Below are 16,340 nucleotides of genomic sequence, written 5' to 3'. Positions count from 1 at the left end.
TTTGTTACCTTGAGAACGAACATGATGATTCCTTTTTCACTAAAAAAATAATATAATAGACAAATAGCTAAATTCGAAATTAAAAGTTATGGAAGATTAACGATTAATTTTCATATGGTATGGAAAGCAAAATATGTAAATAAAGAGGCCAAATAAAATAAAATAATAATTAAAATTAGGTTCAAATAAAACATGAAAGATCCATATCAAATATAGTCTTAAAAAATCAAATTATTATAAAATTAAATACCTAATTAAAGAGTCAAAGTTAAATATAATTGATCAAATATTATCTTAAAAAATATTATAGCGATACTAATCACGTTATTAACTTAGGTACTTTAATAGTTTTTATTTATTGTTACTAACCATTTATGCCGTTCGAGTTGTAAGAAACAGGTTACACATTTAGCGGTGCTTGAAGGGCAGGGAAGAACTGTACGAGAGTATAAGTAGTGTCATGCTAATCCATTCATGCCGTGGGCCCCACCTGCAGTCATACTGGCGCCTCGTGCGGCCTAGCACACACTTCAAGGCTTCCAGCAAACATAACAGCAAGCAAAGCAAGCTGCTCTTAGGCCAACTTCAACAAAATCCCTAAATCTGCAAATTTCAGCGCTACAATATTTTACGATCTACTATAACACGGTAAATTCATCTTATTACGGAGGGAGGGAAGGGCTGTAAATTTGCAGGGTACTGTAGCAGCTGCAGTACTGTAGCGGTGATGTTCACATAGGTTGACCGGGTCCGGAGGAAAGAAAAAAGTAGTAGAAGATAAGAAATAGGGTAGTCGTTGGAGATGAAAAAATAAAGGATACTGTAATAGTGATAGGAGATACTGTAATAGTATTTTTGAGGTTGAAAATTAGAGGTAGCTGTTGGAGATGATCTTAAGCCTGTTTGTTTTTGGTTTTTATTATTGTCAGAAGTTAGAAATTAAAATCAGAACAAATGTAATTTTGAAGGAGATAGAATGTTTTTTTAGAAAAACAAACTAAAGTAAAAAAACTCACTGAAAAACGTTTTGATGAGGAACTATATAATGAAGAAATCAAAAAATTAATATATAAACCAACAAACTATTTAAAAAACAGTTTTTTTACTAAAAGCACAGTTTTTTAAAAAACGAAAAGCAGAAGTCCAAACATTCTGCCCACCCCGACAGCCTGCTCCGCCTCTCCTTCGCCACCTCCCCCACAGGCCACAGCTCTCTCTCTACAAATCTCTTCCATCTCTCTCTCTCCACGTCCATATCGCGCTCCAAATTTCCCCGAACTCCACCCCTCGTTGTTGCCTTTCCGCACGCGCCTTTCGATTCGGTTTGATCGATCGATCAGGCATGGCCGATGAGACGAAGCAAGAAACCGCCGCCGAGGCCACCGAGGTGGTCGTGACGGAGGCGGAGAAGAAGGCGGAGGAGCCCGCGCCCGTGGAGGAGAAGAAGGCGGAGGAGGCCGCACCGGCGGCGGAGGAGAAGGCGGTGGAGGCGGAAGAGAAGGCTCTGGAGGCGGATTCGGAGGAGGAGAAGAAGGCGGAGGAGGCCGAGGAGGCGGCCGCGGCGGACGAGGCGGCGGTGATCGACGGCACCGGGTCATTCAAGGAGGAGAGCAACCTGGTGTCCGAACTCCCCGACCCGGAGCGCACGGCGCTCGCGCAGCTCAAGGAGCTCGTCGCCGCCGCGCTCGCCAACGGGGAGTTCGATCTACCCCCGCCCCCGCCTCCGCCGGCTCAGCCCGCTGCAGCGGCGGCTCTGGCGGAGGAGACCAAACGGGAGGAGCCGGTTAAGGAAGAGCCCAAGACGGAGGCACCAGCAGAGGCAGCGGCCGAGGAGCCCAAGTCTGAGACGGCGGCCGAGGAAGAGCCCAAGGTCGAGGCCCCCACGCCGGAGGAGCCCAAGGCTGAGGAGCCGGCCAAGGAGGAGCCCAAAGCCGAGGAGCCCGCGCCGGAGGAGACCAAGGCTGAGGAGCCGGCCAAGGAGGAGCCCAGTACCGAAGATTCCGCCAAGGAAGAGACCAAGGCTGAGGCGGCGGCAGCAGAGGCCAAGCCAGCCGAGCCGGAGCCGGAGGAGAAGACCGTCTTAGTCGCCGAAGAGGAAGGCGCCAAGACGGTGGAAGCCATCGCTGAGACCGTCGTGCCCACCGCGTCTGAGCCAGCCGCTGTCGCTGAGGCGGATGCGGCGCCAGAGCAGGCGGCGGCCGAGCCGAAAGTGGAGCTGATCTGGGGCGTGCCGCTGGTGGGCGACGACGAGCGCACGGACACGGTGCTGCTCAAGTTCCTCCGCGCGCGGGAGTTCAAGGTGAAGGAGGCCATGGCGATGCTCAAGTCCGCGGTGCTGTGGCGCAAGCGGTTCGGCATCGACGAGGTCCTGGGCACCGACCTCGGCCTGCCGGAGCTGGATTACGTGGTGTTCTACCGCGGCGCTGACCGCGAGGGCCACCCCGTCTGCTACAACGTCTACAGCGAGTTCCAGGACAAGGAGCTGTACGAGAAGGCCTTCGGCGACGAGGAGAAGCGGGAGCGCTTCCTCAAGTGGCGCATCCAGCTCCTCGAGCGCGGCATCCGGGAGCTGCTGGACTTCTCGCCCAGCGGCATCTGCTCCATGGTGCAAGTGACTGACCTCAAGAACTCGCCCCCCATGCTCGGTAAGCACCGCGTCGTCACCCGCCAGGCGCTGGCCCTACTCCAGGACAACTACCCCGAGTTCATCGCCAAGAAGGTATAACTTCTTCTTTCGCATTGATCGAATCATTTCTTGTTCCAAAATTTGATACGCTTAGTTCAAAAACTGATAATTTCCGCGTCTGTAGTTCTTGTGCTTGGTTACAAATAGGATCTTTAATTCTCTATGGCGTCATGCTTCTTTCTGCCAAGTACAAGCTCAGTAATCTAAGTATGTAACTAGATATGATGGTGCAAGCAAGCTGGGATTCCTTTTTACCCTTGTTGTTTTCCTCTTTTTCACACCGTTGCTTGCCAGTCTTGTGTAACTGCTACGCATGCTCCTTACCATAACATGGTATACTATCCATAGGTACTTTTGTTGTGAGATTACTGTGCTTCAGAATTCAGATATGTCAGGTGCTGAATGAACTAAATTGGGGTAACTGGTTTCGTTGGTTCATCAATCAATTGTAGGTGTTTATCAATGTGCCATGGTGGTACCTTGCAGCGAACAAAGTGATGAGCCCATTCCTCACGCAGCGCACCAAGAGCAAGATCATCTTTTGCAGCCCTGGCAAGTCCGCGGAGACCCTTTTCAGGTTTGCACACAAGGATATATAGCAATCAATACTTACTGTAATCATACATCCAGATTGTACCTTCTTACATATGGCTCGGCGAATCTAATTTGATACAGATACATTTCTCCGGAGCAAGTTCCTGTCCAATTCGGTGGCCTCTACAAAGAGGATGACACTGAGTTCTCCACCTCTGATGCTGTCACCGAGCTCACTGTCAAACCATCCTCCAAAGAAACCATTGAGATTCCAGTCACCGAGGTTGCCTCTTTGTTCATGTATCCTGAATTTTCATGCAAATTCTACAATATGATGAAAAAACTATCTGTTGACACGTATGAAATGTGCTATCATTGTAGAACTCCACGGTTGCATGGGAGCTCCGCGTGCTTGGATGGGAGGTAAGCTACGGCGCTGAATTCACCCCTGATGCAGAGGGTGGCTACACCATCATCGTGCAGAAGACGAGGAAGGTGCCGGCCAACGAAGAGCCGATCATGAAGGGTAGCTTCAAGGTTAGCGAGCCCGGCAAGGTTGTGCTCACCGTCAACAACCCAGCGTCCAAGAAGAAGAAGCTACTGTACCGGTTCAAGGTCAAGAGCACCGCCGAGTCCACCTGAGGTTCCAGCTGCTTGACTCTACACATTTGATCACCAACCCAGTCCACAGGTCCATATCACCACCATTTGAACATGTCGCATGATAGAAGACGACAATAAGAGTTTTTAGGGTCATTTTGTGTCTGGTTCTTTGATTTGTTGGTTTGCTGTTTTTTGGGGTCACATTTGTATGTGTTTACTTGAACCAAAGTGAGCTTGTTCTATGAGGAAGAGATAGCTGGGAGGTGGGAGAAGTATGAGATGGTGATGGTTCATGAGGTCAAGAGGGGGAACTGTGGAAGGACGGACTGAAGAAGAGATAGTTGCTGCTCTGTATATCTGTCTGTACATTTAATCCATGGATTCTCTTTCATCAACATGTTGATTTTAGAAAGCATCCCGTTTTGTCGTTACCAGCACCATGTTACTCTCAATGTTCTTACGCTGATTCCATTTTGTCGTTGGTGATTCACATCTGGCAACGATAATAACTCTCCATTTCATGACAAGTTTACTTGCATAGTTGCATTCCATGGACGTCAGGATCTGTGCCTTTGTAAACATCCCTTTGCAGTCGGATGTCAAGGCTGTAGAACACTACAACAGACGCACACTTTTTCTTTTGTACCTATGGTATTCCTAATCAGGCAAAATAACAGCAAAGGCTGCAGGCCAGACCAAAACCAGGCATCTTCCAGAGTGTTTATGCTGCTAATGATCGGAACAAACCATGCTTAGGCGGTGGAACATTCAGAGGAGCTGCCCAATCCTAGGCTGTGATTCCAATCACTTAACAGAAAGCAAAGAACCAAAGATCAAACAAAAGTAGTTCAAAGCAAGCAAGCTGTCTTGTAAAAAAAAAGCAAGCAAGCAAGCTGTAGATGGATAGAGTGACAACAAGATAGCAATAAACAAGGCAAAGGATAATGTTGTGTGCCTGGGCAAGAACTTACCCTTTGACCACACCATGACAGCAATCAGGGCCATAAAAACCAAAAGCAGGCGCCGCCTTCCCTCATCATGCATGTCCAGCTCGGCCACGACGCCATGATCCCCCACCTGCAGCTTCAAGAATAATGGAGCCTGACTGCCGGTGTGATCGGAGGGGATGACTGGAGCGTTTGCCACCGCGATCTTTCCGGGGACAACCTGTGCGTTGCTCCGTCTTTATCCAAAGGCTCCGTTTTCTTAATGATCAGGAGGGGAACCTCATGATTGATGGCGTGGACAAGCGGCGCCGCTGCCAATCGACGTGCTTGGCTCGGGTGGCGTTTTAGGTAGGCCGATGGGTGTGTCCCCTGCCCTGGCGTTCCCTCCATATGGCTTGGTCGGGAGCGGTTGCGATCAGGATCTCCATGCGTCGCGTCTTGAGTTTTACTGTTAGAATATATGAGGTTGGTCTATATATTTGAGTAATTTTAAAAAATCTTAAAGACCTAACTAAGTAGAAATAGGTGTATATTTTAGTATTATCTTTCTAGCAGAGATAGAATGAGATCAACTTATAATAAATTATCTCCTACATCTAATTGATATGTGTGGATGAGAGGACTAGGAGAATACACGTGTATGCTCACTCATTGGATCAGCCGGTAGCGATGGCGAAAGGCGCGGGCACAGCCACCTGCATGAACGATCCACCAAAATTAGGTCCAATAGCTTACGCATGTGCGGCATTTTTTTGATTTTTTTACGTGGGATAATGATCAATATAACATATATAAGACCAATTATGGCATGCCGGTGATGATCGATTCTCTATATTTAATATACCTGCACAGCCGCCGTCACCACAGAAGGATACAATATGTCAGGGTTTTGCCCCTCTCTCTTGCGCCCCTACATGTAGTCTGCTCCGTCCTATTGCGCCGGTGTGCATCGATGAATGAGAGAGCAAGTTTCCGAACCTGTCGCTCTTGGGATCCTGCATCGGGAGAAGTTGAATAAGATTTTTAGGAAGCGCTTTGCCCAACTGCTCATGATCTGCTTTCTTTGTCGCCATCAACTGTTTGCACGATCTGCTTTCTATTCATCATTGCCTTTTGCATCGTCATCAAGTCACCTTCTGTATCATCATCACGAGGCTTCAAGAGTATTTTTCTACTAATCGGTATGTTTGTTATAATTAATCTTCTTTTAATCATAGTTCTGTTATATCTGTATCTATGTTATACTGTTTGTGCATAATAATGACAATATATCTGTTGTTGTTCATGATTTATCTAGGAATTGAATTAAATCTAAAAATATGTATTTATCCAACATTTATACTATAGGAAGAAATTTGAAGACACGTGTGAAACACAAGAGGCTTTTACAATTTGAGGTGCTATGGGTCTCTTTAGTTGACTAACCACCCAGCCAGGCTAGGCTCAGCCTGCAAAAGAACTTCTTCGTGTTTTCCTCCGACCTGGCTCTAGTGGTACAGTTGCATGAGCAGGCCTAGCCTGAGAGCGTGTGCGAGTTAACAAACACGTGCACCCTGCATCTACTAGACCTGACTAAGGGTATGTGCACGCAATCAAACAGATCCTATGTAAGACAGATGATGTCTTGCTGTATTATAGGTGGGCAGCACGTTGAATCCTAACTACATCATCCTTGGACGTTTATTGAGAAGAAAATATTCTTACAGTCAGTGCTTGTAGATGTGCTCTTTGCAATGAACCATTTGATTCCTACATATGTTGGCAAGAGTTATATACCCTGAATTTGATTTGAAAATCGGTTGCCATGGTGATGATGGTGGGTACAAGTCAAGGTCATGCAGCTCGTACAGCCAGTAGCAGTGTCATACTGTCACCCCCCAAACCTCCCCCATTACCTACTTGCATTGCACCTTCATCATCATCGTCTTCTTCAATTTAACGAGATGGATGTGCAAATTGTGCATACATGGTCCAGAGTTCAGACGCCCAGAACTGTAACTTGCAACGCTGCAACTGCACTGTCACTCATGGACGGATGGACCAGTATGGAGTTTTCAGCGTTGCATCTTCAGTTCGGGATCAAGAAAAAGTTATGAGCCCGGTTCAAGTTATAACTTTCGCTGACTGCTCTGCTCACCCACTAAAATTTGCATCCTTTTGCTTCACTTCCTCATTCATGCCGGAATTAAATTGTTTCCTGTAAAACTACTATGATCCCTATATTCTTTCGATCCAAACATGCTCTTACTCGATTTACTCCAAGATGAACCGCTGGGTACGATGCATGAGTGCTCTTGATTTACTTGCTGTCATGCTGCGTGGAACAGGGGGGCATGGCACAAGAAGCAGCCAAGATACAAACCCAGCAGGCCTTCCCTCACCGCTTCCCTTGTACCTTTCTGCAAGCGCGCGTCTCGATCGAGTTGGGAACGAGAAGCAGATAAGGCCGGCCACAGTGCCTTTCACGCGCACCGCCGTCGCGGCGTGCGATCTTTTGGTTGAGCTCCCCCCCGTTGTCCGGCCTATGGATGAGGCGACGAGTTCAGACGAAGCGGCCATTGCGCTGCGGGACAAGCGGCGGTCTCCGCCCGCTGTCCCCGCGATGGAGGGGGCACGAAATAATGGCCGATTTTGGTCGCGTCTCTCGCGGTGTTTTTCCGTGACGCCCGTGGCGGTGGGAGCGCCAGGAGCAGTGGTGCAATGGGCACGTTGTCGTGGTCCCTTGCCCTTGCATCCTCGAAACTCTAGTCCAGCAACCCTACCATGTGCCATATGCTTTTGCATGGCGAAAATGGAGGAATGTGCTACCTGAATTTTTGTTGGGAACCTGGATATTTCTACATGCGTTACCACGCACCAAAGCCATGTCCCAACGGGGGAGGGGGGGGGGGGGGGGAACTTTGCTGCAGACCTGTTAGCCTAATTTTTCACTTAATCATCATGAACACTAGCCTAAGAGCAAACACCCTTAATTATGGAAGCATGATTGATTTATCGGAGCCTGATGACGCCATATAGGGCTTGAAATAGATGGTTGAAGTAGGCGTACGTGTTGGTGGAGATCGTTGATGCAATGCAGTTAGGTGACATCGTGCGCGTGTAGTCAATTTCCTAGACGCTGGCGTGAGGAAGAGGTCATCGGCTTGGTGTAGCTAATCGACGTGGTTATCATTGGTGTTGCAGTGGCGACAGCCTTCACCTCGTAGCAACGCCCATGAGGATTGGCAGGGTTTACAGATATTGGGTGGTGGGGAGGGAGGTTAGGCCTAACGTGAAAGATCAAGTAGGTGACAGCTCCCCCCTTATGTGTTTCTATGATACTGCTCAAGATGGGACCGCAACATGGCGCGCCCCCTCTTATCTTGGTCTGTTAGGATATGTTAGAGATAGAGCTGAGATCATATATAACATTCTCTTCCTTAATCGTAAGGCTAATATTATAAGCCCACTCTCAATGAAACAATACACCAAGGCAAAGTGTTGTAGCGGCTAAAGAAATGCTACTAAAACACAAATACCTATAGCATACTACTCTATTTCAAAATAGAAATTTGTTATGCTTAATAGGAGATGGTTTGCTTCATGATCATCTTATCCAAAATCACATGCCTTCCAATAATCCCATGCCGGCAATATGATCATGAAAAATATTGAGTGGTAAGCCTTTGTAAGCGGACCGCAAGCATTGACTTAATACTTACATGCTTGACACTAATTATTTTATCCTGGATTATATCTTTTACAATATGATACTTAATGTCGATGTGTTTAGCAGTACCTCTCGATTTGTTGTTACTCGTATAAAAACAGTAAGTTGATTATTGTAGTATAACATGAGTGATTTTGAAATACTGTCTACCACTATTAATCCCAGGATAAAGATCTTAAGCCATACATCATGTCCGGTAGCCTCATAACATACTACAAACTCAGCTTGCATCGTTGACGATGTCGTAAGTGTCTGTTTGGAGTTTTTCCATGAGATAGCTCCTCCAATGAGAGTGAAGATATAACCTGATGTGGATTTATTAGTACCCACACACCCTGCAAAGTCTGCATCTGAATAACCAACAAATTCAAAGTTATCGGATTTTCTAAATATGAGCATGTAGTGCTTAGTGTTTTGCAAATTACGAAGGACTTTCTTAATGGCTTTCCAGTGGCTCAGAACTGGATTTGATTGATATCTGCCAAGCATCCCGATTACGAAAGCTAAATCAAGACGCGTAACTTGAGCATACATAATGCTTCCAACAGCTAAAACACAAGAAACCAACTTTATCTAATTAGCTTTATTTTGATTTCTCGGACATTGAAATGTCCCAAACTTATCGCCCTTAACAATAGAAGCAGGATAGGCAGAGTACTTATGCATATTGTATTTCATTAGTTCTCTCTTAATGTATGCCTTTTGAGATAAAACTAGTACTCCTTTGGACATATCTTGGTGAATCTCAATGCCAAGAACGTAAGAAGCTTCATCAAGATCCTTCATGTCAAAATTAAAGGAAAGAAATCTCTTGATCTTAAATAACATATTCTTATCACTGCTGACTAATAAGATATCATCCACATCAAAAACTATGATGGTGATTTCTCCCCTTTAAACTTAACATAAATGCAGTTATCAACTTCATTTTTTTTAAAGCCAAAATTTCTAATGACTTTATCAAACTTGAAATGCCATTGCCTAAACGCTTGCTTTAGACTATAAATTGTTTTCTTAAGCCGATATCCCATATGCTCCTTACCTTCTACAACAAAACCTTCCAGTTGAGCTATGTAAACAATTTCTTTTAAGTCACCATTAAAAAAAAAATGTCATTTTAACATCCATTTGATATAGCTCCAAATTATAATGAGCCACAAGCGCCATAATAATTATAAATGAATTCTTAGTTGATATGGGAGAGAAAGTTTCATTATAGTCATTTCCATCTATTTGTGAGAAGCCTTTTGCTATGAGCTTTACTTTGAACCTTTCAATGCTTCCCTTAGAGTCACTTGGTTTTGTAGACCCATTTACAACTTACTGTTTTGGCTTTGTTAGAAATTTCTATTAGATCCCATACATCATTATCATTAATAGACTTTAATTCATCATTCATGGCATTAAGCCACTCAGACGAATGACTCACTCATCATGGTCTCTCTATACGAATTGGGATCTTCCATCTTCCCTATATCATTAACATCCTTATTCATGCAGGCCACACAATCATTCGAGATAACATGTCTCCTGTCACGTTGTGATCTCCTGATCAGTTCATTAGGTACTACAGGACTAGAATTTGGTACCGTAGGGGACTACTAAGGCTTATCGTTAGGTATATCATTAGGAATTTCAGAGACCTCAACAGGAGGTGCACTAATATTATTCTCTACTGAAGGTGCAACCACTTGGGCCATATGAACGTAAGTCTCTTTGATCAGCAGTGAAGGAACATAAACCCGCTTCTTCTCGAGATCGACTTCCCTAGGCTCCAGATCCCCATTCTCTAGGAACACAACATGTCTTGTTTCTACGAACTTAGTGATCCTAACTGGATAGCAAAAATGATACCTATTGGATCTTTCAAGATACCCAACAAAGTGATAGCTGATTGTCTTAGGATCTAATTTCCCAATATGTGGAGTGAATACTTTAGCTTCAGCAGGACAACCCAACATGTGTAAGTACTTCAAAGTCGGTTTCCTCCCAATCCATAATTCAAAAGGGATTTTGGGAACTGATTTACTAGGAACCCGGTTTAAGATGTGCGTGGCCATCTTAAGTGCTTCCATCCATAATCCAACTGGTAAACTAGAATAGCTAAGCATACTTCGCACCATATCCTTAAGTATGCGGTTGCATCGCTTAGTTATACCGTTTTGCCGAGATTCACCAGGAGTAGAATATTGAGCTACTATGCTATTTTTTAAATGAATATGACAAAGGGACTAGAAATTTGCCTATAAGGGGCATGTCTCCCATAAGACTCTCCCTCTCGATCCGACCTCACTACCTTAATTTTTAAATTGTGCTGATTTTCTACCCTAGCCTTAAATATCTTGAATTTATCGAGAGACTTAGATCCATCCTTAATGGGGAAGATATAGCCGTAACAGGAGTATGAACAGTAAAGGTAATGAAGGAATCAAAACCATCTACTGATGTCACAGGAAAAGGACCACAAGTATCCATATGAATTAACTCTAAAAGTCATGTGCTTCTAGTAGCCCCCTTCCTTATTTGCTTGACGTATTTTTGTTTAATGCAACCTATGCAGTGGTTAGAGTAAAAGAAGTCTAACAGTTGGAGAATCTCTTCCTTAATGAGACACTCCATTCTCCCCGTCGAAATGTGGCCCAAATAGTAATGCCACAGTTTCAAAGAAGTCTCATCATTTGCGCTTCCCTTTCTCTTATGACTTATATCACAGACATTCAAAGATATAAATGATTCATTCATATGAAGCATATAAAGTTTGTCTTGTCTGATGACAAGAACAATAATATCTTAATTAAACTTAAGAATACACTTATTGTTTTCAAAATTATATTCAAATCCATAATCATCTAACATCGAAACTGAAATGAGATTCCTCCTCATGGTAGGAACATAAACTACATTATTAAGTCTAGGAGTGAAGCCACTATCTAGAACTAAGGAAAGTGATCCGATAGCTTCAACTTCAGCTTCCTTCCCGTTGGCTACTCTAAGACTTCGCTCCCTCCTTCTTAGTGTTCTAATGGTAAGGAATCTCTATAATAACTTGGTAACGTGCACAGTGGCACCTAAGTCAATCCACCAAAACTTAAGGAAAAAATCAACATAAATAGAATCATCAATGAACGTTATTAAATCATTACACTTTCTTGCGAGCCACTTTAAGAAACCAACACAGTCTCCCTTGTAGTGTCCTTTCTTATGGCAGAAGTGACATTCATCTCCAGTTGAGGTTTCTTGAGTAGCAGGCGCAGAAGAAGCAGGTGCCTTGAGTGCATCGTGAGCTACCTTATTGAGCTTAAGGGGGAAATGCAGCTTCTTCTTAGACTTAAAGTCCCCTTGGAATTTCCTCTTGCTGGGGTCGCTAACATGATGCACATAATCTTAGTTTTCATCCCTCAGCCACTCCTCTTGGACGCACATTGCGATCAAGTCGCTTATGGTCCACTTCTCCTTCTGAGTGTTGTAATATATCTTAAATGGAGTAAACTCTAGAGGTAGATATGTCATAATGAAGTGGACAAGAAAACCTTCAGAGATCTCCATGTTCATTCCTTTGAGCTTGTCAGCCATGTCTATCATTATCATGATGTGCTCTCTTATGTTGCCGAACCCATCATACTTAGTGGTTAAGAGCCTCTAAATAAGTGTACTGGCATAAATCTTAGAGGAGCATTTGAGTTGCTCCTCCATGGACACAAAATACTTCTTAGCATTATTAGAGTCGAGGATTGCTCCCCTTATCCCAACAGAGATAGAGCTCTTCATTATCCTTAAGGACGTGCGGTTGAACCACTCCCATTTTTCAACATTCGCCTCATAAGTTTTCTCAAGTTCATCATAATTATCCTCACTGATGGCAGAAGCAGTGGAAACATAAACCCTGAGTGCATAGTCCAGGTCCAGAATGCCAATTGCAATAGAAACATTTTCTTTCCAAGAGGGGAAAGTGTTTCCTATGAGCTGCTCAATGTTGTCAATTGTGGTGGCAACATTGGAAGCGTTAACATCTGAACAAAAGATTGGGCCAGATTAGAAAATTGCTATAAAATAATATTTCATGAAATTAACCTTACATTGGTCTGATTAATAACATGCAAAATTCAATTCTGTATCACCATTTGGCGGAAAACAGAAAAGAACTTAATAAATGATTAAATGACACATAATTACCATCAACGTTGGTCAGAAAATAATTATGGACCTACGTAAAAAAATGACCATAAAATTCTCTGAATAATTCTTCCTGTTGGTTCCAATTCATCCAGAGAAGTAATTATAAACTTTAGTGCATAAAACATTATTATTTGGGCAATAATCTAGTGCATAAAAGGATAAACATTAACAGGAAAATTCCAAATAAATGGAAAAAACCAAAAAATCTTAACAAAACAGCTTAGCCTGCGAGTCGGCCCACAACTGATGGCTTGGCCCAACGCCACACGCGTGCGCGATGGCGGCCCAATAGTGCGACGTCAGCTTAGAAGCACCCACGTTGGCCCAGAGAGCGATGGCTGCCCAAAAGCATGCTGCCAGCCCAGCATCACGCATGCTGGCTTGAGACCATGAGCTCGACGTGTCTCGACCGTCGGATCGAATCCTAGGGCTACACACATGTTTTGTTGGATCAAAACCTGTCTGACGTCTGGTGCCCTAACCCTAGCGTCATTCACCTCCATCTCCTCCAAAATGTCATGGCCGCAAGCGTGAAATTGAGAGCGAAAGAAGATGGCCGCGGCAGCGAGACAGATCCAGCGACGTATCGCTGCTGGTGAGAGAGAGAAAGAAGAGAGAGGGGGGGGGGAAGAGAGAGAGAGAGAGAGAGGGTGGGAGGGAGGAGATCAGATGAGGCAAGAAAAGGTGCCACTGTGGGGTTGCTCACTAGTGCGCAAGCTATAGAGGTCGCGCGCCGCTCCGTTGAGCTGCTTCATGGTGGCTCCCATGGAGACTAACATGTTGTTGGACCAAGAACAACGACTAGAGGTGGGAGTGAATAGGAGCCTATATAAATTTCTATCAAAATTGATCACCTTCTCCTATTCTTGAACCCAATGAACCTTAAAACAACACGCGGAAGCAAGAGAGATAGAACAGATTGCAAGACTTCTAAAACCAATGCTTCTCTTCGATGGATGAGAACTCTAGGTTCCAGGCCATATCAAGATTCATAGTGCAAGAAAGCAATCAACTAAAAGAAAATCTTCTGAACACAAGAGAACTAGCCACCGAAAAAGGAGATTCTTCAAGTTGATAGATCCAAAGGGTTGGGATGGTTCAAGACCAACTCATATGAGAAGATTAACCTTCTAGGAACAGGAAGGATACCTCTTACAAGACCCAAAAGGAGTAGCTCTCAAGGAAAATAAAAGTCAACAAATAAACACAAAAAACTTGCACCAAAACATGGGAGCCAAAAGCAAGAGAATAGAATGAGATAAACTCAAGCATATGCAAAACACTCTCGTCATTAAGCTCAGAGAAATGTCCTCTTTTGGTAGATTACAAAGTATTTTTCTCATAAAAGCTCTTACCTCAATATAGGTCAAGCACTCATCTCTTCCTCTCCACACAACACAAATGGAAGGCTCTCAAAGGCTCGAGTGTTTCCACCAGTCATACCCATCTATTTATAGGCCTAAGGGGCTTACTTAACCCTTAAGCAATTCTGTCTCTAAACTGCCCTTCACTTACACTCCCACCTACCACGGGTTAGTTTTGTCCAAATTTTTCCATCCATCGGATGGCCGTGACGCCTTCATGACTTAGCCTCCTCTTGACGCAAGCTTCACGATGATGCAACATGCACTCCATCCTCCTGCAGTTTTGCAGCCAAACCGGGAAACCGCCTTGCATGCTTCTCAAAGCAAGTCTTTCGATGTCAACACATGTCCTCCATCTTGCGATCTTGATCGCTGTCAAGTCTCTCCTGCTCCTGATCCCTTGAGTCACCTTGTCACTTGCACCGGTATCCCTTTCATTTGACTTGTCAATACGCCATTTTCATCCTCTATCTCATACTTTGCTTGACCTCCATGCGTACAACTAGGATCACCTTTGACTCCACCTGGCTCCCTCAATCGTTTGGCACCAAGCTCCTTGCTTAGGCCCGATCTTCCTGTCATCGGCCGTCAAGTTGCATCCATCACTTGCATAACCTTAGACAAGCAAACACATATCCCAACTCCATCTCCAGTTAGCTCAAAAACAAAATTCTCAGTTCAAAGCACATCTCAGAGAAATCATGAACGCTGGATGTTCCGGCGTGTACCCATCCTGAACACCAGACCATCCAGTGTGTACTTCTTCTCTGAACCAGCCATCTTGCAACCTCTATGCAAGAAATGCTCCGGTGAAACATCCGGTGTACATTCCTTTGAACACTGAACCATCTGATAAGTACAAGTCCACCAGAGCTAGTTTGTAACCTCTCTGCAATAAAAGCTCTGACATTCACTTCACTTCATCGCCGGACCATCCGGTGTAAACTTCAATCTTTGCCTCTAGGATAAAATACTCCGGCGTGTACGTTTGCCCATCGTTGGACCATCCGGCGCATGTAAGTCCACCAGGGCTGATTTGCAACCTCTTTGAAAGAAATGCTCCAGCATGTATTGCTGTCCGTCGCTAGACCATCCGGTGTGTACCTCAATTTTGGCTTTTGAGTTGAAAATCTCCAGCGTGAACCCCTTCTTAACACCGGACCTTCCAGCGTGTACAAAATCCCAAGCGTCGGATCATTCAGCGTATACAATTTTCCTTGACTCAAGGACAAACACGCCAACTACATTTCTCTCTGCAACTTTGGTTAGCCTTGATTATAATTGCAACACATATACATGCTCGTACACTCCTCAAATCAACAAACCAAAACCACAATATTGTCATTCACTCATCACATATAAACCAAGGTACATTTCAACTTAGTTTCTCACGCGTGCTGTGTGAAGACAGAGATCTGACGCGTGCATATGAGGAGTGATGGAAGTGCGAAGGTGTTGGACATGATGGATCCACGAACGATGGACAAGTTGAGGAGGCGCAACGCAGGAGAAAGAGAAGAAACTTCGCTTGCCGTAAATTGGTGCACCAAAACAGGTGCGTTCTCCCTCCCCTCATGGATTAGGGTTCACAGGTTGGGGATTGTGAATTACAAATCTTAATTAGGGGAAAACTAGGGTTAGGGTTTTGGGATTTGGCGGGGGGGGGGGGGGATTTGGGGAATCCTTTAGGTTTTCATAAAATTGATTGCTTCTCCTCCTTCTCTATGCTTCTCGAGCCCATAAATCCCCAACCCGAGACCAATTAACCTCAAACCGAGCACACAAACACACATACATGTATGAAAAATAACTAATCCAAGCCTAAATTGTCCTAATTCATGAACACATATATCCTAATTCCAGCAATCCGGGGCTAAATTGATCTAAACATAATCAATTTGCATCTAATTTGTATTAATTAGGATCAAACACAGGTTGGATCATAACAATCATAAGCATATATGCATAAACAAGACATAAGCATGCTGATCCAAGAAAAATTGATCTTGAAAACACATAATTGACAACTAATTCATCTAAACCGAAGCGCATTAGGACTGATTGTTCATAAAATAGCATCATCCGAACATAATATAACTTAATTAGGTCTAATGGGGTTTGATTAGAGGCTAGTTAGGCTCTGATACCGATTGTTAGCCTAAATTTTTACTTAATCATCATGAACAGTAGCCCTAAGATAAAATACCCTTAATTGACAAAGCGTGATTGACTTACTAGAGCCAAATGATGCCATCTAGGGCTTGAAGTAGATGGTTGATGTAGGCATACACATCGGTAGAGATCGTTGATGCACCGCAGTC

At 44.2% G+C, this 16,340-nt stretch overlaps 1 protein-coding gene across 1 annotated transcript; it reads left to right on the top strand.

Annotated features, from left to right (window-relative positions):
* Positions 1–1,195: 1,195 nt before the first annotated feature.
* Positions 1,196–4,254, top strand: LOC133884403 (patellin-3-like). Its single transcript, XM_062323799.1, has 4 exons — positions 1,196–2,719; positions 3,139–3,263; positions 3,362–3,503; positions 3,602–4,254. Exons 1-4 carry the CDS (start codon positions 1,343–1,345, stop codon positions 3,860–3,862), a joined length of 1,905 nt encoding a protein of 634 aa, XP_062179783.1. The 5' UTR covers positions 1,196–1,342; the 3' UTR covers positions 3,863–4,254.
* The last annotated feature ends 12,086 nt before the right edge of the window (positions 4,255–16,340 follow it).

Source organism: Phragmites australis, chromosome 11 (genome assembly GCF_958298935.1).
Source record: "Phragmites australis chromosome 11, lpPhrAust1.1, whole genome shotgun sequence".
Lineage (NCBI taxonomy): Eukaryota > Viridiplantae > Streptophyta > Magnoliopsida > Poales > Poaceae > Phragmites > Phragmites australis.
The sequence above is the reverse complement of the archived record's forward strand: the minus strand, read 5'-3'. Positions and strand labels throughout refer to the sequence as shown.